The following is a 26,333-nucleotide window of genomic DNA, read 5'->3' as shown; positions in this document are numbered from 1 at the left end:
AATAAGGAGAATCATTGTATGAAATAGAAACAACAAGAACAGAAAAAGGAGAAACTCAATAACTACTGACTTCGATCCTTTACACATTATTGTACATTATTGTGGGGTGGGGGTGGGGGGATAGGCTATATTTGCACTAAAACCACCTTTAGTACTTGTCTTTATACCAAAAACACGTCCGTCACAGAACAGCTACAGTGGTGTAGATCGTAGAGCCTGTAGTTTGTGAAAGAGCTTTTGATGCGCTCGGACCCGAGTTTGAATCCGCCTTTTGCCGAACATGAGATGTAAAATGTATAAACTAACATGAAGGTCTTTAGTGTTATATTTTGCCAATGAACTAAAAAACGAAACCATGATATGGCTTTTTGATTAATAATGTCGTCTAAGTTTAAATGTTAGACATCTTTCCATACCAAAAGTGGACGTTTCTGTAAAATGACGTGGCATCTGTGTGAGCAACCCAGTCTCATATAAAAATGTACCCTGGCTACGTTGGTCCAAAGTGCAAAACGTAGAGGGGTTACAATAATGGCCCTTAAATTGTATGACTGTTACATTTTTTTTGCTTATTCTTCTCCTATTGTTTTCCGTCAGAGTCACGTGACTTTCAAGATTACGGCTGTGAGAACGAAAAACATGGCGGACATTTCTTTCATGTTTAGTGAAAAAAACTATATTTTCAGTTGGTTTCTGCATAAAAAAACAAGTTTTGATTACATTTCTAGCGAGAAATATATATTTTATTTTCATAATATCCACTCAGTGAGTGTACATAATTCCCTGTTTGCTCGTTACTGCAAATATTTTTCAGATCTCACCAGAATAATGTGAAACTGAAACGTTTTGGTTGCTATAACATGGACGCTGCTATCTGCATATTTTGACTTAGTTTCTGCATAAAAATAAGTTTTGATTACATTACTAGCGAGAAATATATATTTCATTTTCATAAGATCCACTCAGTGAATGTACATAATCACCTGTTTGCTCGTTATTGCGAATATCTTTCAGATCTCGCCAGAATAATGTGAAACTGAAACGTTTTGGTTGCTATGGACGCTGCTATCGGCATATTTTATCTTAGTTTCTGCATAAAAATAAGTTTTGATTACATTTCTAGCGAGAAATATATATTTTATTTTCATAATATCCACTCAGTGAGTGTACATAATCACCTGTTTGCTCGTTACTGCAAATATTTTTCAGATCTCGCCAGAATAATGTGAAACTGAAACGTTTTGGTTGCTATAACATGGACCCTGCTATCGGCATATTTTATCTTAGTTTCTGCATAAAAATAAGTTTTGATTACATTTCTAGCGAGAAATATATATTTTATTTTCATAATATCCACTCAGTGAGTGTACATAATCACCTGTTTGCTCGTTAATGCGAATATCTTTAAGATCTCGCCAGAATGTGAAACTGAAACGTTTTGGTTGCTATAACACGCTGCTATCGGCATATTTTGACTTAGTTTCTGCATAAAAATAAGGTTTGATTACATTTCTAGCGAGAAATATATATTTTATTTTCATAATATTCACTCAGTCAATGTACATAATCACTGGCTTGCTCGTTGTTGCGAATATTTTTCAGATCTCGACAGAATAATGTGAAACTGAAACATTTTAGTTGCCATGGACGCTGCTATCGCCATATTTTTAGTTAGTTTCTGCATGAAAATAAGTTTTGATTACATTTCTAGAGAGAAACATATTTTATTTTCATAATATTCAGTCATTGAATGTACATAATCACTCACTTGCTCGTTGTTGCTTAGAATGTTTAGATCTCGCCAGAATAATGTGAAACTGAAACGTTTTGGTTGAGTCACGTGACTTCAAGAAGGATGGGGAGAGGGTAGTTTGTAGTTTCTGGATCAAGTTCACAGCAGGTGGTGGCAACGCGCTATCTATCTATCTATCTATCTATCTATCTATCTATCTATCTATCTATCTATCTATCTATCTATCTATCTATCTATCTATCTATCTATCTATCTGTGTGAAGGAGAGAGTTGATCTGTCAAGCTTTTTACAAACACAGCATGTGTTCTCTGGTTTTCTACAAAGTGGGAGACTTTCAGGCTTTTGAAAAAAAGATTTCAGGCAACTTTAAGGCTTTTGAAAAAGTATTTTAATATACTGTATAACAACATAAACAACAATGGAATTGAAAATGTTCTTAATTCTTGGTGTTCTCCTCCGTCACCCACTGTGTCGGCCAAGTTTTCCCACTGTAATTAAAAGAGATTGTTATTAATTTAGGTCTTTACATCAGCCATGAATTTAATTCAAAACAATCATGACAAGGTTAAGGGCAATGAGGAGCAGCAAGCCACCCATTCAGTAGCCTGATAACAGTCAATTGCCTGCCTATGGTAATATTTTGGTTAAGGTTTGAATCTGCATTACCTACGGTGTAGCCATTAAGACCATTTCACAAGATGTAAACAACAGTGGTCCAGAAGCACTTCCTGTTTCAGTTTTTTAACACTACATAAGAGCTGGGATAAAATACAACCAACAGAACATTTAAAACTGAATCAAAAAGTTAAACAAACATCTTTAAGATGTTTTCTTTACATGTGAAATAAAGAAAACAGTTACAAACTGAAACAGGAAGTGCTTCTGGACCAGTCTTGTTTACATCTTGTGAAATGGTCTATACCTCTGCTCTGAAGGTATCCATTGTAAAAGACCTCTGCAATTTGCTGCACAATAATTGTCTTGAAAATGTAGTCATGAAAGACCTCTCAAGTCTTTGGACTTTTGTAAATGCCTTTAACCAATGTGTGTTACTTTATGTCAACACAATGTCAACATCTAATCAAAATTCAATGTAAAGAAAAAGGAAATCCTGGCTCAGAATAAATTGGTGATTATGTCCAACATATGTCTCTCCATTATCATCAGTCAGGTTTTTCTGCCTTAAGCAATACATAACTGATAAAATACACAAACTGTAAAACTTGAACTAAAAGCTCAGTACCAAAAATTGTCCGCCCCCTCATGGACCTGATGTGATAGCACATTTTGATAAGTGAAACTCAGTCTCAGTTAGTTTTTTTTTTTTTTCATAGTAGATCTGTTCCCTTGTGCTGTTTAGCGTGTATGTTTAAACTTTATGCAGCATGTGACATATCATTATTTAGTTTGATTCTAAACAATTAATCCATCCAGTTAGTCTCATGTTACCCACATGCACCAAATTATAATTAATTTATATTTGAACAAGAGCTTTGCACAAAATAAATTAAAGCCAAGCCACATATAGATGACTATCCCAAATTCAACCTGTTCAGTTAAGTGGCTGAAGCAATTATGGATGTTAAATGGACTTGCACTTTTATTGCGCTTTTAGACTTTCTGGGACCTCTCAAAGTACTTTTACAATGTTCCTCACAACCACCCTTTTACACACACATTCATACAGAACTGTTTGCAGACAGGCTTTGGAGATTGGATTCCCACATATTCACACACCCAATGACACACTGGGGGGAAAGTGTGGGTTCAGTGTCTTGCCCAAGGACACTTTGACACACTGTGCCACAGCCGGCCACAAATAAAAGCCAAGGCTATTACTTTGTTTTGAAGTACTAAGAATTAGGCTATTCCAATCAAAATGGAATATATGATAAATTGTACATACCAAAGTGAACAGGGCTCCCATTCCACTAACTTCATTTGGATCCCCTGTAAAAACATCAAAGTTGGGAGTTAAGGGGTTTCCAGATGTGGTGCTGCAATTCTACCGAGTACAGAGAACATCTATAACTTTTATAAATTACTCTAAAGCTAACCTTTTGCATTTTGCAGCGGATCACCCTCTTCACTGGGTAGTAAGGCTCCTTTTCTAGGATTCCATGGTTACAATCTGAAGAAAAAAAAAGAACATGAGCAAAAAAAGTAAATGAGTTTGACCTCATACATCATCAATATATATATATAAAAAAAATGACAGGCTACACATGATATATTTATGACCTGGCTGGAAGTGAAGTATATCTGGCTAAGGCAAAAGAATCACTGTATTTGAAGTCTGATTTGAAATGGTGAGATGTAAAACTACTAAAGCTTAATAACCTTTGGTTGATTGTATCCCCCTCCGTTTCTTCCTTGAGGACATGTCTGAGGCTGCAGAATTCTTCTGCTTCTTTCTGTTGTTTGCAGACATATCTGTTGAGATTAAGGAAATGTATCTGTTATTACAATGAATACTGGTCTAAATACCTTTATTCCGATAACAAATATATAATGTCACATTACAATTGGAAAGATATTTGCAGGCCAGGGTACTCATTGAAATACATGGACACTGTTCAACCATATGCTGTATGGTCACTTATTCACTCTACTAAGGGTTATACTAAGGGTTATAGAAAGATGTACAAACAGGTGATCAATTCAAGAAAAAAAAGCCTGGAAAATGAGGGGAAAAACAACGAATGTAGTTCCTCCTACACATATCACCTTTGTCCTGTAATTTTAATATTGATGGGAGATGTGTCTTCAAGACTGATAATGCTTCAATTCACAGGGCACAGGGTCTCACAAAATGATTTACTAAGTATGAAGATTCTGTCAATCTGATTCAATAGGTTTTACAAACCCAAATCCAATTAAGCTGGGTCAACTGTAAAACAAAAATAAAAACATAATACAACGATTTTCAACAGGATCTAGACTGGGAATGTTTGGAACATTCCACAGGTGAACAGGTTCATTAAAAACATGTGAGTGTCATGATTGGGCATTAAAGGGGCATCCCAGGATTCATTCACAAGCAAGTCATCCTTGGTTGTGAATGACTGAGTCTTCTGGGGATGCTATGTGATGCTGGGAATCACAACTATGAAGGATATTACTGTAACATGGGCTCAGGAACACCTTGGAAAACAATTGTCAGTTAACACAGTTTGTCGCTACTACAAGTACTATGAGTGCTGTACACATTTAAAATAGTTTATGGAAATCATCGACGTTGTGTTCCTCGGATAAAAAGGAAAAGGACCTCCCAGATTGTTTTCAGTGCTAAGTTCAAAAGCCATGGGGGTGTGTTAGTGTCCATGGCATACCCATGCACCATGACATTCAAAATGAGTGTATCTTTGCAAACAAACAATAAAGCTTTTCAGTTTGAACATTAAACATCTTGTCTTCGTTGTATATTCATTGAATATACACTGAAAAAAATGATGTGTTGGTTTTACTTAATTTTTTCATGTAAACAGGTTCCACCGGTTGCACATAACTTTGTTTTGTTAAACAAACATAATTTGTTCATGTAACTTCAACATCATGGAAGTCATTTTAAGCCATCCAATCAAACTCTGAGCTGAGTGTTAAAGTTAATGAGACAATTAAGTGAATAACTGAGTGATGATTGAGCATTATTGAAGACACCTGATGTTAACAAGCAGAATCACTGAAGGAGAAAACCGGAATTTAAGGTCACCATTATGGAGATGAGTATTTGTTTTAGTTGGGCTCTTGACCCCCACATTATTTACTTTTGATTTTGTCTGAGCTGTAACAGCCAGATCATCAACTAGAAAATGTGATCTGTGGATGTTGGTTGTGTTTTCACATAATCATTATATCACAATGATTTGACCTGAATCGTTGAACTCATACAGATGCAAGTTTCTGAATTAAGTGAGAGAGAGAGAGAGAGAGAGAAAGGTCACCTCTGAACTAGGGCTGGGCGATATTGCACAATATTGTTATGCACATCTAATCAGTAAAGCCGGTTCCTTGATAAGTAGAAAATCACCTTCACCTGCTTTCAGATGGACGATATGATGCAAATAGGAGTGTTAAATTAACACTCAAGAGTGTTAAAGTTAATGAGATAATTAAGTGATTAATTTAGTGATGATTGAGCATTATTGAAGACACCTGATGATCACAAGCACAATCGCTGAAGGACAAAATCACAAATTGTAAGCCACCGTTATGGAGATCAGTGTTTGCTTTAGTTGGGCTCTTGACACTTATACTTTCACTTTAAATTTTGTTTGCCTGTTGATATTGACTTATAACAGTCAAATGAACAAAGGCAACTGTGATCTGATAGTGTTGGTTATGTTTTGACATAATCATGCAATGATCTGAAAAATGAAACTTATTCAGATGATTTGTTTAACTTTTAACTATGGTTTTGTGGTTCTGCTGCATATCTGTATTTTTCTTATAACCTAACATATTTAATAAAACATATTCTGATCAAATCACTGTCATCTTTATTCAGAAACACAGAGATCATTAATCAGCCTGTCTATCTCAACCATGGTGACATGTTGCCACCAATCACAACTCAGTAATGTCTCCCATCATGCATTGCGGTATGAATAAATTATGACCTGAATTGTCTATGTAATTTACTTTTCCTACTTGAATATTCTGCTCGTCACCGTTGTTGAGAAGCATTGACTGAATCTTGAAGTCTGTGTGTGCCTTAAAGAAAGATTTAAAAAAAAAAAAAACTTCTGAGAATGCATTATATTATATATTTAACATTCTGGATGATTATCCAGACTCTCAGTTATACATTAACAAAGAGAATAAATCACAGACATAAATTTTACATGATGAAAGTCATTATATAACCAACATCTTTTTACAATTTTTTTATCTTAGCTCATCTGACAGGTTTAACTCAGATGTAACAGCAAATAAAAAATATAAAATTTTTGATATAAGTGTCAAGAGCCCAACTAAAGCAAACACTGATCTCCATAACGGTGGCTTACAATTTGTGATTTTGTCCTTCACCGATTCTGCTTGTGATCATCAGGTGTCTTCAATAATGCTCAATCATCACTAAATTAATCACTTAATTATCTCATTAACTTTAACACTCTAGAGTGTTAATTTAACACTCCTATCTGCATCATATCATCCATCTGAAAGCATGTGAAGGTGATTTACTGCTAATCAAGGAACCAGCTTTACTGATTAGATGCGCATAACAATATTGTGCGATATATCGCCCAGCCCTAGTTCAGAGGTGATCTCTCTCTATATCTATATATACTGCTATAATCCATAAGATAAACTTAATTCAGAAATTTGCGTCTGTATGAGTTCAATGATTCAGGTCAAATCATTGTGATATAATGATTATGTGAAAACACAACCAACATCCACAGATCACATTTTCTAGTTGATGATCTGGCTGTTACAGCTCAGACAAAATCAAAAGTAAATAATGTGGGGGTCAAGAGCCCAACTAAAACAAATACTCATCTCCATAATGGTGACCTTAAATTCCGGTTTTCTCCTTCAGTGATTCTGCTTGTTAACATCAGGTGTCTTCAATAATGCTCAATCATCACTCAGTTATTCACTTAATTGTCTCATTAACTTTAACACTCAGCTCAGAGTTTGATTGGATGGCTTAAAATGACTTCCATGATGTTGAAGTTACATGAACAAATTATGTTTGTTTAACAAAACAAAGTTATGTGCAACCGGTGGAACCTGTTTACATGAAAAAATTAAGTAAAGCCAACACATCATTTTTTTCAGTGTAGGAACTTCACTGGAATAGGGGTTTGTATGATCCTCAGGGGCCAAATTTAGACTGAAGTGAATTCTATACAGCTAAGAATGAGGCACCAAACACCTGCAGTAGACTTTGGATGTGCAACAGTGCTCTCCATCATCATCAGTTCCTGCACAGATTGAAACTGTTCTGGTTGCACATTGTGGCCGATACCACCTTAGAAATTCACTTGCTAAAAGTTTTTGCTTCAAAATCTGTCAATCATCCTGTTAGAATTTTTAAACGTTATATTTCCCTTTAGTAATATTTGAAAGGCAAGTTATCCAGACCTACATATTACAGTAGTTACTTGTATAACACCTCAGAAGTCACCTCACACTAATCAGTCACTTGTATTTTTTTTTCCACATTTAAATACATTTCTTCATTTACAGTATTATTTCAGTTTAAGAAGGAGAGACATATTAAATGTTTAACATGGTTATCACGTATATCCTGATTAAATATATGAAAAATAATATATTTATTCTTCTACACGACTAGCAATTGAATCATGATTTAATATGCTATTTGAAAATATCAGCAGAACTTACTGCGTTTCTGCTGAGGTGGTTCTGTGGTGGGCTGGATGGGAGCACTGGTGGTGGGCTGGATGGGAGCACTGGTGGTGGGCTGGATCGGAGCACTGGTGGTGGGCTGGATGGGAGGACTGGTGGTGGGCTGGATGGGAGGACTGGTGGTGGGCTTGATGGGAGGACTGGTGGTGAGCTGGATGGGAGCACCGGTGGTGGGCTGGATGGGAGGACTGGTGGTGGGCTGGATGGGAGGACCGGTGGTGGGCTGGATGGGAGGACTGGTGGTGGGCTGGATGGGAGGACCGGTGGTGGGCTGGATGGGAGGACTGGTGGTGGGCTGGATGGGAGGACTGGTGGTGGGCTGGATGGGAGGACTGGTGGTGGGCTGGATGGGAGGACTGGTGGTGGGCTGGATGGGAGGACTGGTGGTGGGCTGGATGGGAGGACCGGTGGTGGGCTGGATGGGAGGACTGGTGGTGGGCTGGATGGGAGGACTGGTGGTGGGCTGGATGGGAGGACTGGTGGTGGGCTGGATGGGAGGACTGGTGGTGGGCTGGATGGGAGGACTGGTGGTGGGCTGGATGGGAGGACTGGTGGTGGGCTGGATGGGAGGACCGGTGGTGGGCTGGATGGGAGGACCGGTGGTGGGCTGGATGGGAGGACTGGTGGTGGACAACTGGTTAGTACAACCTGTACAAATGGTACAAAAAGAGAAAATTATTTACCTCCTGTAATAAGAACAAATGTCCCCTTTTTCAAGCAGTGACTGTGCTCCATAAGGAAACATCCAGTACATTTGTCTTTTGTATTCTTCTGTCTATACATGCTGCCCTATGGACTCTATGCTCTCTATCAAACTGAGGCAAGGCTGATTTTGTACTCTGATGCAAATTGTAGGATCTCATTACCCTATGTGAAGTGGAGATATGTGTTCATAGTTTTTTGAAGTTTAATTGAGCAATGCATCGAAATTGAATTGAGCAATGCATCTTGCTGTTGACTCTTTTGCTATGTATGGCAGACAATCAGTGAGCTATGTGGCTCAAACTAAGAAACTAAGTCTGCAAACAACAGTTATTTTCATAATCTAAAAGATGATGTATGAATATATATATATATATATATATATATATATATATATATATATATATATATATATATGTACACACACACACACATATATATTCTAATGTAATGACTCTGAAAGCAGAGCATTTTTTATTAAACAATTATCAAAATTGTTGGTGATTAATTGTATAACAATCTCAAATATTAAATAATTGTTGCAGCTCTAAAAGAAAAATCCGTAACACTTTATAATAATGATCCATCAATAATAAGTAACTATGCATGAAGTAATGCAGGACTAATGAGTATTACTACATTAACACTTCAGCTATTACTATTAACTAATATAGAGACAATCTTAACTTATCAGTAAGTAATATCAAATTTAGGAGAGAGTTCATTATTAGGTAATCTATAATTACTTAATGAGATAATTAAGAACTAATAGGTAATTATGACAAATTATAAATAACTAATTAAATTAATAATCACAACATTAACGTGTCTGATACGTTAGAAATTGTCTTTTTTTACTCTCAACATGGTCATAAAATGCATCACTAATTACTCAAGTGTTACCTAGTCACTCTTCAAGGACTACTAGTGATCTGGACCATTATTTTAAACTAAAAAATATATGTTTTTCACTTTAAAATAATGGTCCAGATCACTAGTAGTTCCTGCATAGTGACTAGGTAACACTTGAATAATTAGTGATGCATTTTATGACTACATTCAGAGTAAAACATATGACTGATCATGTCTCAGGCACACGATAATGTTCTTTATAATTAGTCAGTTAGTTAACAGTTAATTATGAGGCTAAGGCTATCTCATTGAGTAATTATTGATTACTTAATAATAAACTCTCTCCTAAATTTGATATTACTTACTGATTAGTTAAGCTTGTTTCTATATTAGTTAATAGTAGTAGCTGAAGTGTTAATGTAGTAATATTCATTAGTCCTGCATTACTTCCTGCATAGTTACTTATTAATGACTGACAGACTATTATAATAAAGTGTTACAGAAAAACCTATTGGATAAAGCAAAGACCAAATTTGATGAACAGGTGAATAGCTAGTTTTGGTCCACTGTGGTTTGCCCTGTGGCAACTGCAATTACTGCACTGAAAAAAATGATGTGTTGGCTTTACTTAATTTTTTCATGTAAACAGGTTCCACCGGTTGCACATAACTTTGTTTTGTTAAACAAACATAATTTGTTCATGTAACTTCAACATCATGGAAGTCATTTTAAGCCATCCAATCAAACTCTGAGCTGAGTGTTAAAGTTAATGAGACAATTAAGTGAATAACTGAGTGATGATTGAGCATTATTGAAGACACCTGATGTTAACAAGCAGAATCACTGAAGGAGAAAACCGGAATTTAAGGTCACCATTATGGAGATGAGTATTTGTTTTAGTTGGGCTCTTGACCCCCACATTATTTACTTTTGATTTTGTCTGAGCTGTAACAGCCAGATCATCAACTAGAAAATGTGATCTGTGGATGTTGGTTGTGTTTTCACATAATCATTATATCACAATGATTTGACCTGAATCATTGAACTCATACAGACGCAAATTTCTGAATTAAGTTTATCTTATGGATTATAGCAGTATATATAGATATAGAGAGAGATCACCTCTGAACTAGGGCTGGGCGATATATCGCACAATATTGTTATGCGCATCTAATCAGTAAAGCTGGTTCCTTGATTAGCAGTAAATCACCTTCACATGCTTTCAGATGGATGATATGATGCAGATAGGAGTGTTAAATTAACACTCTAGAGTGTTAAAGTTAATGAGATAATTAAGTGATTAATTTAGTGATGATTGAGCATTATTGAAGACACCTGATGATCACAAGCAGAATCGGTGAAGGACAAAATCACAAATTGTAAGCCACCGTTATGGAGATCAGTGTTTGCTTTAGTTGGGCTCTTGACACTTATATCAAAAATTTTATATTTTTTATTTGCTGTTACATCTGAGTTAAACCTGTCAGATGAGCTAAGATAAAAAAATTGTAAAAAGATGTTGGTTATATAATGACTTTCATCATGTAAAATTTATGTCTGTGATTTATTCTCTTTGTTAATGTATAACTGAGAGTCTGGATAATCATCCAGAATGTTAAATATATAATATAATGCATTCTCAGAAGTTTTTTTTTTTTTTAAATCTTTCTTTAAGGCACACACAGACTTCAAGATTCAGTCAATGCTTCTCAACAACGGTGACGAGCAGAATATTCAAGTAGGAAAAGTAAATTACATAGACAATTCAGGTCATAATTTATTCATACCGCAATGCATGATGGGAGACATTACTGAGTTGTGATTGGTGGCAACATGTCACCATGGTTGAGATAGACAGGCTGATTAATGATCTCTGTGTTTCTGAATAAAGATGACAGTGATTTGATCAGAATATGTTTTATTAAATATGTTAGGTTATAAGAAAAATACAGATATGCAGCAGAACCACAAAACCATAGTTAAAAGTTAAACAAATCATCTGAATAAGTTTCATTTTTCAGATCATTGCATGATTATGTCAAAACATAACCAACACTATCAGATCACAGTTGCCTTTGTTCATTTGACTGTTATAAGTCAATATCAACAGGCAAACAAAATTTAAAGTGAAAGTATAAGTGTCAAGAGCCCAACTAAAGCAAACACTGATCTCCATAACGGTGGCTTACAATTTGTGATTTTGTCCTTCAGCGATTGTGCTTGTGATCATCAGGTGTCTTCAATAATGCTCAATCATCACTAAATTAATCACTTAATTATCTCATTAACTTTAACACTCTTGAGTGTTAATTTAACACTCCTATTTGCATCATATCGTCCATCTGAAAGCAGGTGAAGGTGATTTTCTACTTATCAAGGAACCGGCTTTACTGATTAGATGTGCATAACAATATTGTGCAATATCGCCCAGCCCTAGTTCAGAGGTGACCTTTCTCTCTCTCTCTCTCTCTCTCACTTAATTCAGAAACTTGCATCTGTATGAGTTCAACGATTCAGGTCAAATCATTGTGATATAATGATTATGTGAAAACACAACCAACATCCACAGATCACATTTTCTAGTTGATGATCTGGCTGTTACAGCTCAGACAAAATCAAAAGTAAATAATGTGGGGGTCAAGAGCCCAACTAAAACAAATACTCATCTCCATAATGGTGACCTTAAATTCCGGTTTTCTCCTTCAGTGATTCTGCTTGTTAACATCAGGTGTCTTCAATAATGCTCAATCATCACTCAGTTATTCACTTAATTGTCTCATTAACTTTAACACTCAGCTCAGAGTTTGATTGGATGGCTTAAAATGACTTCCATGATGTTGAAGTTACATGAACAAATTATGTTTGTTTAACAAAACAAAGTTATGTGCAACCGGTGGAACCTGTTTACATGAAAAAATTAAGTAAAACCAACACATCATTTTTTTCAGTGTGTGTCTGTGCCACATTTATTTTTATGTTGACTGAAGTAAGATTTTAAATAATCGAACACACTTACTATTAATTAAAACTTCATAGAGAGCCTTCATCCTGTCAAGGCATTTTTCAGAATGGTCTGACAGCTGCCATTTAGGCTGGAGGACTTGTGCGGACCAGGTTTTTTTCTTCTTTGTTTTCTTTGCAATGAAGACTATGGCCTTGTACCCCAGTGTGTTTAACTTTTCGACCTGAAAATAAAGATATATATTATATAATATATACAGAAATATAAGCAATTATAAATGTCTGAAACATTGTGGGCTGTAATTATGTAAATAATAACTACAGACGCTAAACACATACCAAGACAGATGCCTCATCAATAACATGAGAGGAGGTTTGGTTTTTGTTTTGGTTTTTCAACCATATCTCCTTTCTGGCCTCAAATTTCTGGAGTTTTTTTGCCAGTCTTTGCTTTCTTGGCTGTACTGACTGGCAATATTTGCAGGTTTTGGTGGCCACACCAATAGCTGCTTTGCAGCTCACGCAGGTTGTTATTGTTGAACCTCTTGGCATCTTAAAACTAGAATATAAAAACAATCAACATTTAATGACAACCAAAGTGACAAAGGCACTTCATTATTTAAGTGTTACATTACAAATGTTTGTAATTTGGCCTAATTGGCTTTACGCACAGCTGCACTACTTCCTGAACTTAAGCCAGCTCCTTGTTTCCTGTCTGCCATTATTGGACAAATTGATTGATTCAGGTGTGCCTGGCCTCAATATTCACGACAACAATAATCAGACACACCTGAATTAATCAAGTTTGGACAATAATGTCAGACAGGAAACAAGGAGCTGGCTTAAGTTCAGGAAGTAGTGCAGCTGTGCATAAAACCAACGCAAGGCTGCTCTTCAGTTTCCGGTTGGGGAGATTTAAAGTGGAGGAGAACCGAGGAAAACGGGATTATGGCAGAATCTTAAAAATGTACTGTCCTCCCGTCTTTGAAACAAAACTTTAATACGTTTAGATGTAATTTTATATATAGTTATGTTTATAATTTAAAAAAGAAGCATAAACACAATGAGGGGTGTCTGTTTTGTCTGTTTTTGTGACTAACGTTTCTTAAGTATAGCCATAGAGTATGAAAACCAATATAAGTTCTCGGTATAGCATTGGACTCTACGATTGGCGGAAGTAATCAAACATCCTTGACCTTCACCGGAAATACCGCCGCGCATAGAGCCCATTCGGTTTTTATGGCCTGTGTGTCTATGCTGTGTGTCAGCTGTTGCAGTGCATTGTGGGATTTGAAGTAAGAGTGAGTGATGGGAGTGCGATTTACCGCGGGCCATTAATGATAGACGTATGAAATTATACGATCACGGAAAAAAATATCGATATGTGACTTTTAGTCCATATCGCACAGCCCTACTACATATTCTATGCAACAATAACCCATACTCCATAGTTGATTTCTGATTTAATGTAGTATTGGAGTAAATACACTTTTCAATTTATAATTCTGACCTCGGTTAGCACATTGGCGCCAACTGCAGCTAACCTTAAAGTCCCCGTGAAATCAAAATTGAACCTATTTACTTTGTTAGCGCATATTACTAGTCTTGTGGTGAACAATTAATCCGTGCAAGTAAAAATATATTTAAAAAATGTTTTACCTTGGTAATCTTTAATCAAAATCTGAAAAGCTACTTCCGGTCTGGAACGGTTTCTTTTTCTGATGACGTAGGTTTCACAACTTGGGTGGGGAAACGCTTAACCACTCCCCTCAAACCGTTAGTTTGCTATGAGCGAGAGATGGAGAGGAGGAGCGCTAGAGTAAAACCCTGCCCTCTGTTCAATATTCCGTTTCACTTGGAAATACGTCACAGCACTGGAGAAAAATCGTTTGCAACTTCCGGTTCACGGGGACTTTAAATGCGGTGGCTTGAAGCTGGGTAAACCCCTATGTCATTAAACGCATTCCTATAAATTAATGGTGATACATAATTAACGAAAGATGGTTTAGACAGCGCTAACGAACTTTATTATTCAGGTTCCGTAAGCATGTTAATATCAGTATTCATTACCTACCTTTGAGGGTGTACAGTATGATGGTGGCGGTCGAATAGAGCGGACACCCCACTCCCCCTCAGTTGTCAATCTGCTGATCTCTGTGCCTCTGTGATAGGGCAACCCACTTGTCAATCAGCGACCTCTCGCAGCTACGTTGCCCACACGTAATGTTGCCACTTTCGTGACACTTAAAAAAAATGTACTTTTACCAGTTTTTTATCAAAAGAACAACGATAAGATTAATTATTTTTCAACCTCAGACTAATTGGCCTTGGCTAATTTTCTGTGAAAAATAGAACACGTTTCAACACCCCCCAGCCCCCACCCTTATGGTTTATGAGGAAACGAATCTGTATAATGACATGGGTAGGGTATTATAATGTAAACATGGTTTATGAGGACATTAGTGTCCTCATAAAGCAAATGGCTCACGAACATAAGCCTACTAAATGGTGTTTTTTGAATTTTTTTTTTTTTTTTTTTGGTAGGTTTGTGCAAGGATGACCTAACACAGTCATTCAAATCATTTATATCTGCCACAGCAAATAGGCTACACAATGCATCAGATGTTATATTTTAGTAGACAAAAAAGTGTGTGTAGTGCTTTGTTGGTTATTTTTGTTAATCAGCCAGTGTTTGTGGGTCTGTGGACCTACTCAACCGTTTATTTTATCACAATTAAAAGCAATATAAACAGCATTTATGGTTAATATTTTCCTTTGTTATATTTCATTTAAGAATTGCAACCTTGTGTGAGAAAGGGAGGGGTAAAAACACAAAACTCACTTTTGCACTCACACGCACACACACTCTCTCTCTCTCTCTCTCTCTCTCTCTCTCTCTCTCTCTCTCTCTCTCTCTCTCTCTCTCTCTCTCTCTCTCTCTCTCTCTCTCTCTCTCACACACACACACACACACACTCTCTTGTACATCTATCTTTATGAGGACATTGACACAAAGCAAACACTAGCCGCTGACCCTAACCATACCCATCACAACTAAGTGCATAACCCGAACCCTTACCTAAACCTACCCTTAACCCAATTATAACCTTATCCCTAAAACCAAGTCTTGACCCTCAAACAGACCTTTAAAGGGGTCTCAGAAAGTGGGGACCGGGCAAAATGTCCTCACTTTACTTTCTTTGTCCTCACTCCAATGGTCTAAAACACAAAGTTGTACAAGCACACACACAAACACACACAGGGGCGTAATTTGTGGGTGTGTGGGGGGTTGGGGGGGGGGGATAACCCCCCCCCCCCCCATATTTATACCATGATCACATGAAAAATATGCAGAACATTTTTTAACTAACATTACCCCCCAATGTTCAAACCAAATCTATGCCCTTGCACACACACAGACACGCACACACGCACGCACGCGCACACGCACGCACACACACACACACACACACACACACACACACACACACACACACACACACACACACACACACACACACACACACACACACACACACACACACAAACACAAACACAAACTTGAAGCCCTCAAAGTGCTTTCTGAACCTGAAACTGTTAGGGCATATATGTCCTAATTGTCAAAAAAAAAAAAAAAAACTTTGTCATATAGCTACACCAAATATATCACTGGAAACGTCTTGGCCTGGAGAGTAATATATATTAATTTGAAGGTTCTATATTATTACTGCTTTGAGATATTGACCCTTTAACCTTAACCTCAGGGCACATTTGAAGGCTTGTAATTATGGGACAAAAAGGGTTACGGACATGAGACCAACTGTAATAGAAAGGTGTTGACATGTGTTGTAAGCTGAGTAGTCATGGTTATAGTCACCAAGGGGTGGGGGGGGGGGGCTATGGTGTGAAAATAAAAAATCCCCCTTTGAACAAGACAATATTTAAATTCTGATACCAAAAATGTGTTTTACATCCCCTCAAATCCCTGGAATGCCACCAATTAAGTATTTACAACTTCCAATTTTAGGAAAAACCCCGGGTTAAAAAAAAAAACTACAACTCCCTAGACCCCTCTTCAGTACTTGTGTTGACATCAGCAACCCAGTTGTAGTTCCTCCGTTTTAGGGCCGTGCTAGGGTTGTGAAAACATGTATCTACCCAATATATCAAATATCACAGACTGTCTAATAAATAATTATACTGCATGTATATGATCTATGCTAAGAAAAGACAAAAATGTTCGTTTAATGACGATATTTTGACTAAAACAGGAGACCAGCGCGCCAACTGCTCTGCTCACGTGACGCAAAGCAGACTTGTCCTCATCTCCATAGTAACGGCCCATATTGCCACTTCCGCTATGAAAAATGTACAGAAAAACTCCTAAAAACACACACAAACACATTTAAAAAAAAATAGAAAACATTATATAAACAGTCACAATATAAAACGAATAATAAAAAAATACAGGAGTATAACTAGTCTGAAAATATTTTTACACATCAAAGGAAAATATCAAAAGATTTACATATTTCAACTGTTTTTAAATCCTTCTTTACACGAGTCAGAGATAGTCCCAAAGTAATGTTGTACATCAGTACTCAAAACATCGAAAAGTGGTTTCTGACCTGAAAATTTACATTTATGTATATAAAATTTTGTTTTAAAAAAGATCATTAAGAATATTTTGTTTTTGTCTAATTGCTAATTTTTCCAACTAACAATTCCAAACAAAACATTTTTCCCAGAGTAGAGAAAAATCCTTATCAATGTTATCAATAACAAAATGGGAAAAATCTTTCCATAACAATTTAGAATAATGGCAAAGCCAAAATAAATGCACTAATCTCTGGGTGCTGTCCACAAAAAGAACAATTTGCATTAACATCTACCTTGAATTTCTTTAAGAAAGTATTAACGGGATATACACGTTGGATAATTCGAAAGGAAACTTCTCTTATCTTATTAATAATTAAGTATCTTTTTTCCCCCAATATTGTCTGGAAAAAGTCTGGCTAACATTTGTTTTTCATAACTGAAGGTGTGATTTTTAAAACCATCATATTTGATGTCAATCTACTGTAGTGCTGAGTTATAAAACACAAATATCTTTAAAAACAAGAGATATTTAATTTTCCACTTAATGTCCGGTGTTTTCTTTTTCCCGACAGGGAAAACAAAAACAAAACATAAATTGTTCACGTATATTATAATTTGTATGTATGTTAAAACACTGTGGTGTAAAATGTTCAGAGATATTATAATTTGTTACACTGTTAATTTGTACAGTTTATTTAAGAAGTACATTTAGATAGAAGTTATGTTAAAATATTTTATTATTTTGATGTCTTTTTAAAGGCTTTGGCAATATTGTAATATTTACAGTCATTCCAATAAAGCAATATTGAATTGAGAGAGAGAGAGAGAGAGAGAGAGAGAGAGAGAGAGAGAGAGAGAGAGAGAGAGAGAGAGAGAGAGAGAGAGAGAGAGATATTCTAACATGTGGAATCATAGCACACTGTTGTAGAGAATAACAATACAATAGGCTATGTACAGTTAACTACATTACATATACAAAATATATACAAATACAATGAAGCTATGTATGGATGCGCAATACATTTCAACCAATGTAATGCAAAAAAAAAAACAAAAAAAAAAAAACAAGGTAATTTCTCATGTTTGACATCTTGTGCTTTGACATCTTCATAGAGTCATACACATTTTCTACCTAATAACTACTCTCCCAGTTCCTCATCAGTTGAGGAAGTACCCTCTAAGTCTTCCTCTTCAGAGAAGTCATCGAAGGACAATGTTTGCAGTCCAAGAATACTTTTGTATGTTGTGCGTGCTGTAGCCAGTTGTGCTTCAACTTCACACAATCTTTTCTTCAGTACAGAAAGTAGTCCCTCACGTCCTTTCTCCATTAAGCCCTCTGTACTGCCTGAAAATGTGACATTAAAATATAAAGAAATGAGCCAATGGTTTCCAGAGAAGCAAATTGAAAAAAAACTATTTATTGTCCTTACATTTCCCATTGGTGTCTTCAGTGAGCTGAAAGGTAAACTCTACAATCAGTCCAGCAACACTCCTCATGTACTCCATGTGCTGCTTGACTTCACGAACCACAATAACTTCTTCTTCTTTCAGTCTAGCCAGCAGCATTACCTTGTCAAAAACATTTTTTTTCCGCTCCATATCACCATGACCTGCAATACATTACGTCAAAGTGTGATCTTACAGCCTATAAAAATAGAGAATAGAGAATACTACAATAGAGAAATAAACCCTGGAAGGATGAGATAGAACCCCAGCGCTTCACGAAGGGGTTTGATCACATACATTTACAAATTGCATTCTTTTTTTTTTTTTGCATATTGCCCCATGTCTTATTTTTTTAACATCATATAACATTTTTTACATCAAATTCCATATTTACATCAAAATGTGTGCATAAAACAAATTGTATTCAGTGCATTTTAGAGGAAGTACTTACATTCCCATGGCCAGGAGTAGTTGTCCACAGCCAGGAGTTCATTGGGAGGAGGGAGTTTTTCAACTTCCCCCACAGTAGCATTGTAGTCATTGATGGCAACTTCCAAGGCTTTCTTCTCAACAGCAATCTTTTTTCTCAGTTGATGCCTTCGCTTATTCCCACCTTCAATGAGAAACACAAAATGAGTGTGGATTCACACGATGACTACACAATAGCACCATACAAAATACAACTTCACAATATGCATGTATGTGTTATGATTATTGTGACAGATTTTGTGTAATCTTTTTTGCATTTTTTCCAGAATCTATTTTAAACAATCATACAATTTTTTTTAAATAGAGGACAAAATAGATAGGTCAGGACATCTCTGCACTTTGCAGAAATATTGGAAATATTTGGATATTGCACTAAACCTTATTATGATTTTGACAGTTTTTCAGTATGCTGCCCTGACTTGTAGTAAACATACTTTTTTTTATATAAATGGGTTTGCTATTTTTACTATGTATAAATCAGTAGTGAATTCATTTTTTCAAAAATCTGCATTACTAGTTGCCTTTTCTGCTCTCACCAGACTGACGATACAGCTGAAATTTTCGCTGTTTGATGCCCAAATATAGCCCCTCGATGGTCCTCTGCAGGTCATTTTGGATTGTTGCTTCTTTGTATGACAAAAAAACAAATGAATGCCCATTTACAATCAGCCTCTTTTAGATCCCCTGTATAAGAGCAGAGCCAATGATGCTTTAAAATATGCCATTAAATAATTTTTTCAAATTACCTGAGGTCCACTGCTGAACATCAGACACCCACTGCTGGACTGTGTCTTGCTGTAGAGATAACTCAGCGGTGAGTTTCTCTAGGTCTTTTGTTGCCTCTGCAATCCTTTGTACAGTCTGTCCAAAAGAAATGTCCATGTTGACAAATGCTGAGACAATTTAAAAACAAAAATGTTGTTATGCATATTTGCCTAGTAAGTACCTTGACGTATCTTTTGGCCAATGTCCGGTCAAGGTTTTCTGCCTTTCGCTTGTTCCAGCCACTTGCCTGGATTGTCAGCATGTCTGTGCGAACTTGACACACAATGAATGTGCAGTAATTTAGGTTCACAGTGAGGACCAAAGATCAGACAGATACTACATTGATCATTCTCTAATATTGTCACATTAACCTGGAAATAATTATACACTTAATTAATGAGTCAGAAGATAAATTATTATAAAGAGAATACTGATCAGTGTCTGTAAGCTGATTAGACTTATTTTCTTGTTTTCACCTATGCATTTGACCTATGCATGGAACTCTAAAATGCAAAGGCCGAGAATCAGTGTTCAAACCCCTTGGTCTCAATTTTGACACAACTATACATGAAAAATGCTTACCGGCTTTTGACATGTACTTGGAACATATGGCTGCTCGGGAGAGGAAGCTGTTAACCTGTTCAACCTCCTCCCCGATTGTTGTTCCAGCTCCTTCCTGATTGCGTCCCCCCCATTTTAACTGCAACACATTTACATGAATGTAATCATTTGGAAAACAACAAGTAGGGGCAGAGGACAGACAATCATAACATGTGGTACAAATGGTAAGAAATACATCTAATTGATTACCTCACACATCCATGAATGCGCTTTTGCATGCATGATGGAAAGAAATGGGCGCATATCCAGCAAGTCCTCCAACTCTGGACAGTGGTCCACAACTCTCTCCAGATATGGCCAATATTTGCAGACCACATCAGAGCAAAAGAACTGAACGTTCTGTGAAGCTAGCTGTTTCTGGAGATATAATGGGTATGCAAAAATTTCTCCACGGAACATATTCAATCCCTTCAACAAAACCCCATGACGGCAGACAGCCACTTCAACACCTTCCTCATCCAGTTTACTCGCAGACTTGTTGGCGGACTCTCGTGCTGCGGTCCACTGACCCGCACCACATCTCCCTTTTCCTGGATTCTTAAACAGATGAGGGCAAATACAGACATTTACACAGTTACATTTTATAAAATAAGCTGTAAATCATGGTATTATGGCATTTGATGGAGTAATGCCGCTCTATCACTTACATAAAGCAAATGATGTTTAAATTTGGGGGAGAAAAACTGGCAAGCATTCATAAAAATGTGAAACTGTGGTGTTACACATGAAGAAATATAAATTTAGCTTACATGTCCAGTTTTTCCATGGATGTAATCAACAAAGGAGGACACCTCAGCATCACTGGCCAAAAAGACTCCATCAAAAAACCCATCAGGTCTTGGTCTATAGATGTAGATGTGGGTCAAATTTATTTTATAGAAGTAATTTGTACTTGATTTGTACTTTTCATTGTACTTGAATGTTACACACCCTGGTTGGCTTTTGAAACGATATAATTTGCGGTTCCCATCCACTGCAACTGCCAACATGGTGGGTGTGCATGCAGGGCACTGAAAATGCTGGACCTGAGACAGCTTGTCAACCTCAAATTTGGCATAGGCCCATTCAAGGAAGGCCCTCTGCATTGTGTCCCCACATATCTTACCACTCTGAGAGCAAAAGTGAAAAAAAAAAAAAAAAAGGTTGGCTTCAGACAATGGTCAGGACGAAGAAAGGGCTCCATCAAGAAATATGTACTGAAACATTGGGGATTGTAAGAACAAGTCCTAACAATGAAACAGTTATTTAAAACGTAATCCAAATAAGAAATGATGAGTCCACTCACTCGCCCAAAGAGTTTTGTACGACACTCAAGCATGCTGACAAAAGCTTGTCTTGACATCCCTGGGGCAGTGATTTTAAGATCTTCATACGTGGTGAACAAGTCCACCATGTACAAGGTCTCAAAATTGACAGTGGCTGGCCAGTAACCACTTTCAACCAAATCACTCATGGTTACTGGCAAGGTTTTTCCACAGGAGCAGTTTACTGATGGAAGGAATAGGTTGTATCTTCCTGAAATTTCAGAGAAAAACAATTATCTATTGTTCACAAGAAACAAAAAACACAATATGAAGAAATAAAAAAAGTTACCATTCATTCCAACTAAAATAACTGGCTTTCCCCTGGAAAAGCTTGTTTGCCCAGTGGAGCAGTCGCAGCAGGGAGGAACGATTGGTAACATGCAATCTAAAAAGCAGAATTAGTTTACATATTAGTGTAAATGAAACAGTGAGGTTGTTGTTTCTATCAAACAAAACTTCATCCAGCATGTTTGTTGGAGTAAACCAGGGTTTGTGTAAGATGTAAAATAGCCTACACTCACCTAAAGGATTATTAGGAACACCATTCTAATACTGTGTTTGACCCCCTTTCACCTTCAGAACTGCCTTAATTCTGCGTGGCATTGATTCGACAAAGTGCTGAAAGCATTCTTTAGAAATGTTGGCCTATATTGATAGGGTAGCATCTTGTAGTTGATGGAGATTTGTGGGATGCACATCCAGGGCACGAAGCTCCAGTTCCACCACATCCCAAAGATGCTCTATTGGGTTGAGATCTGGTGACTGTGGGGGCCATTTTAGTACATTGAAGTCATTGTCATGTTCAAGAAACCAATTTGAAATGATTCGAGCTTTGTGACGTTGCATTATGCTGCTGGAAGTAGCCATCAGAGGATGGGGACATGGTGGCCATAAAGGGATGGACATGGTCAGAAACAATGCTCAGGTAGGCCGTGGCATTTAAATGATGCCCAATTGGCACTAAGGGGTCTAAAGTGTCTCAAGAAAACATCCCCCACACCATTACACCACCACCACCAGCCCAACAGTGGTAACAAGGCATGATGGATCCATGTTCTCATTCTGTTTACGCCAAATTCTGACTCTACCATCTGAATGTCTCAACAGAAATCGAGACTCATCAGACCAGGCAACATTTTTCCAGTCTTCAACTGTCCAATTTTGGTGAGCTCTTGCAAATTGTAGCCTCTTTTTCCTATTTGTAGTGGAGATGATTGGTACCCGGTGGGGTCTTCTGCTGTTGTGGCCCATCCGCCTCAAGGTTGTGTGTGTTGTGGCTTCACAAATGCTTTGCTGAATACCTTGGTTGTAACGAGTGGTTATTTCAGTCAAAGTTGCTCTTCTATCAGCTTGAATCAGTCGGCCCATTCTCCTCTGACCTCGAGCATCAACAAGGCATATATTCGCCCACAGCACTGCCGCATACTGGATGTTCTTCCCTTTTCACACCATTCTTTGTAAACCCTAGAAATGGTTGTGCGTGAAAATCCCAGTAACTGAGCAGATTGTGAAATACTCAGACCGGCCCGTCTGGCACCAATAACCATGTCACGCTCAAAATTGCCTAGATCACCTTTCTTTCCCATTCTGACATTCAGTTTGGAGTTCAGGAGATTGTCTTGACCAGGACCACACCCCTAAATGCATTGAAGCAACTGCCATGTCATTGGTTGATTAGATAATTGCATTAAAGAGAAATTGAACTGGTGTTCCTAATAATAATTTAGGTGAGTGTATATAACCTGAGATTAAAAAAAAATACCTTTTTCATAATAGGAGAATTTCCCTCCTTCATCCTGCTGAACAAAAGTGGATGGTGGCAGGTGTCTGAAGAACCCCTCCACCATGGATGCTCTGTTATGAAGCACCAGGGCCTCATGTGTGGAAAGGTCACAGGCTGTGCAGTAGAGTGATCGTGGTAAACAGTCTCTACACATCACTACTGCAGCCTTGTGTCCACAATGATGGCAAACCCCCTCCTTCGGCTTCTCTGATGACAACATATTGTTCACCATGAAGGGCCTTAATACTGTCCAATTTTCTAGAGAGGAAGTTTGCCTGTCCCTCCAAAGTGAGGGGAGAGGTTGTTCAGCACCATTTCCCAAGAGGTCTCTGACCTCTTGAATGAGGGAGTCTAAAAATGAAAAGGGAAGAAGGCAATGGTAAATCTGGGCAATTAACACATAACAAATGAGGACACAAATATAAAGGGAAAAAAACCTAAATTTTCGATGGTCACAGTGTCTTGTAGTGTCTCAGTTGTGCTGGTTGATGGAGCACAGGAGGGTGTGACGCTTGCTGAAGAAACTGCAAAAATATGAATATCCATTTAGAACTTCCTCAATTAATAATGAATGCAACTACTGATGAAAAAACTAAAAAAAAAAATATCAAAAAACCAACCAGTAACGTTAGCTGAATTTCGCTTTCGTCTCTCCCCAGCTCTACGTCTTTTTGGCCGAGGTTGACCATTGTCCTCATCAAGCCAAACGCACAGCTTTGTTGATTGTTTTGACCCTCCTTCAGTGCGTCCATGCTGATCTACCTAAATAAACAATTGAGCCACAGAATAAACTTCCACCCACTAAGGTCATTGCTACCTACAATCCCATTATAAAAACAATGTTATAATAAATATTACATTGTAAAAATTCACTCTAATGTGATGAATTCTGGTCCTGTACTGTACAGACAGATCTAGAAAACCCTTTCTACATTAAAAAAAAAAGAACAAAAGAAAGTGAGACGTTTTTACATAATATTTAATTAAACTCTCACTGGCTCTAACGTAGGAAATCAGCTCAGCACTATAGCTTGCATTTGAACAAAGACAATGAACCTGTATAGTTGCACTTTGCTTGGAGTGTTTTTAATTTTGCACCTTCCCTGCAATACCTCAGTCAGAGTCTATTATGGTCTTACACCTTGCAATTAGCATTAATTAGTATGCTTTTCCACCACTGAGATAATGTTATTTACCTTGCACTCGTCCAGGAACGCATCAACCAGGAATATGGCATCTTCTGGTTCAAGGTGATTCATTTTTTCAGCTTGGTCAAGTTATCCACGCTTCCTTTTCCTCCTTGTTAATATATATTCTTTGTTAATGTCTACCTTTTCCTGCCTTCTTCTTCTTCTTCTTCTTCTTCTTCTTCTTCTTCTTCTTCTTCTTCTTCTTCTTCTTCTTCTTCTTCTTCTTGATTCGCATCGATTTCGCGCATTACCGCCACCTACTGTGAACTTGATCCAGAAACTCTACAACTACCCACTCCCCATCCTTCTTGAAGTCACGTGACTCAACCAAAACGTTTCAGTTTCACATTATTCTGGCGAGATCTGAAAAATATTCGCAACAACGAGCAAGCAAGTGATTATGTACATTCACTGAGTGGATATTATAACAAATAAAATATATATTTCTCGCTAGAAATGTAATCAAAACTTATTTTTATGCAGAAACTAAAAATATGCCGATAGCACCATACCAAAACAAAACGTTTCAGTTTCACATTATTCTGGCGAGATCTGAAAAATATTCGCAACGAGCAAGCCAGTGATTATGTACATTGACTGAGTGAATATTATGAAAATAAAATATTTCGCGCTAGAAATGTAATCAAAACTTATTTTTATGCAGAAACTAAGTCAAAATATGCAGATAGCAGCATCCATGTTATAGCAACCAAAACGTTTCAGTTTCACATTATTCTGGAGAGATCTGAAAGATATTCGCATTAACGAGCAAACAGGTGATTATGTACACTCACTGAGTGGATCTTATGAAAATAAAATATATATTTCTCGCTAGAAATGTAATCAAAACTTGTTTTTATGCAGAAAGTCAATATGCCGATAGCAGCGTCCATGTTATAGCAACCAAAACGTTTCAGTTTCACATTATTCTGGCGAGATCTGAAAGATATTCGCAATAACGAGCAAACAGGTGATTATGTACACTCACTGAGTGGATCTTATGAAAATGAAATATATATTTCTCGCTAGTAATGTAATCAAAACTTATTTATGCAGATAGCAGGGTCTTTATAGCAACCAAAACGTTTCAGTTTCACATTATTCTGGCGAGATCTGAAAAATATTTGCAATAACGAGCAAACAGGGGATGTACATTGACTGAGTGAATATTATGCTGAAAATAAAATATATATTTCTCGCTAGAAATGTAATCAAAACTTGTTTTTATGCAGAAACTAAGTCAAAATATGCAGATAGCAGCGTCCATGTTATAGCAACCAAAACGTTTCAGTTTCACATTATTCTGGTGAGATCTGAAAAATATTTGCAGTAACGAGCAAACAGGGAATTATGTACACTCACTGAGTGGATATTATGAAAATAAAATATATATTTCTCGCTAGAAATGTAATCAAAACTTGTTTTTTTATGCAGAAACCAACTGAAAATATAGTTTTTTTCACTAAACATGAAAGAAATGTCCGCC

General features: G+C 37.0%; 2 protein-coding genes across 4 annotated transcripts; both read right to left on the bottom strand.

The window, feature by feature from the left end:
* Positions 1 to 2,190: 2,190 nt before the first annotated feature.
* Positions 2,191 to 13,202, bottom strand: LOC148997726 (uncharacterized). Its single transcript, XM_089119115.1, has 7 exons — positions 12,990 to 13,202; positions 12,706 to 12,874; positions 8,112 to 8,783; positions 4,095 to 4,187; positions 3,812 to 3,885; positions 3,661 to 3,704; positions 2,191 to 2,242 (listed from the first exon to the last, which is right to left on the bottom strand). Exons 1-7 carry the CDS (start codon positions 13,200 to 13,202, stop codon positions 2,191 to 2,193), a joined length of 1,317 nt encoding a protein of 438 aa, XP_088975241.1.
* A 4,944-nt stretch (positions 13,203 to 18,146) lies between these two features.
* LOC148997725 (uncharacterized) lies at positions 18,147 to 25,669 on the bottom strand. 3 transcript variants are annotated; one of them, XM_089119113.1, is made up of 17 exons: positions 24,854 to 25,669; positions 24,278 to 24,419; positions 24,095 to 24,181; positions 23,637 to 24,008; positions 22,164 to 22,259; positions 21,856 to 22,085; positions 21,501 to 21,679; positions 21,320 to 21,413; positions 20,760 to 21,107; positions 20,532 to 20,649; positions 20,131 to 20,222; positions 19,931 to 20,045; positions 19,721 to 19,810; positions 19,147 to 19,308; positions 18,834 to 18,859; positions 18,680 to 18,776; positions 18,147 to 18,594 (listed from the first exon to the last, which is right to left on the bottom strand). In XM_089119113.1, the coding sequence occupies exons 1-17, from the start codon at positions 24,914 to 24,916 to the stop codon at positions 18,389 to 18,391; spliced, it is 2,517 nt and encodes an 838-aa protein (XP_088975239.1). In that variant the 5' UTR covers positions 24,917 to 25,669; the 3' UTR covers positions 18,147 to 18,388. The 3 variants fall into 3 exon arrangements, with proteins under 3 accessions (XP_088975239.1, XP_088975238.1, XP_088975240.1); XM_089119112.1 differs by having other exon boundaries at positions 18,680 to 18,859; positions 24,854 to 25,665; XM_089119114.1 differs by lacking the exon at positions 19,721 to 19,810 and having other exon boundaries at positions 18,680 to 18,859; positions 24,854 to 25,668.
* Between the last annotated feature and the right edge of the window lie 664 nt (positions 25,670 to 26,333).

Source organism: Pimephales promelas, chromosome 2 (genome assembly GCF_988280905.1).
Source record: "Pimephales promelas chromosome 2, fPimPro1.hap1.1, whole genome shotgun sequence".
Lineage (NCBI taxonomy): Eukaryota > Metazoa > Chordata > Actinopteri > Cypriniformes > Leuciscidae > Pimephales > Pimephales promelas.
The sequence above is the reverse complement of the archived record's forward strand: the minus strand, read 5'-3'. Positions and strand labels throughout refer to the sequence as shown.

Excerpts from the sequence above, each read along its gene's own strand:
- LOC148997725 (XM_089119112.1), bottom strand. The coding sequence starts at position 24,916 with ATGAATCACCTTGAACCAGAAGATGCCATATTCCTGGTTGATGCGTTC. Across the intron at positions 24,009-24,094 it reads TGTGACCATCGAAAATTTAG|ACTCCCTCATTCAAGAGGTC; the intron begins GTTTTTTTCCCT and ends TTTCATTTTTAG. Across the intron at positions 18,595-18,679 it reads TGAAGACACCAATGGGAAAT|GCAGTACAGAGGGCTTAATG; the intron begins GTAAGGACAATA and ends TCACATTTTCAG.
- LOC148997726 (XM_089119115.1), bottom strand. The coding sequence starts at position 13,202 with ATGCCAAGAGGTTCAACAATAACAACCTGCGTGAGCTGCAAAGCAGCT. Across the intron at positions 4,188-8,111 it reads ACCACCTCAGCAGAAACGCA|ATATGTCTGCAAACAACAGA; the intron begins GTAAGTTCTGCT and ends TAATCTCAACAG. Across the intron at positions 3,705-3,811 it reads TCCGCTGCAAAATGCAAAAG|GGGATCCAAATGAAGTTAGT; the intron begins GTTAGCTTTAGA and ends ATGTTTTTACAG.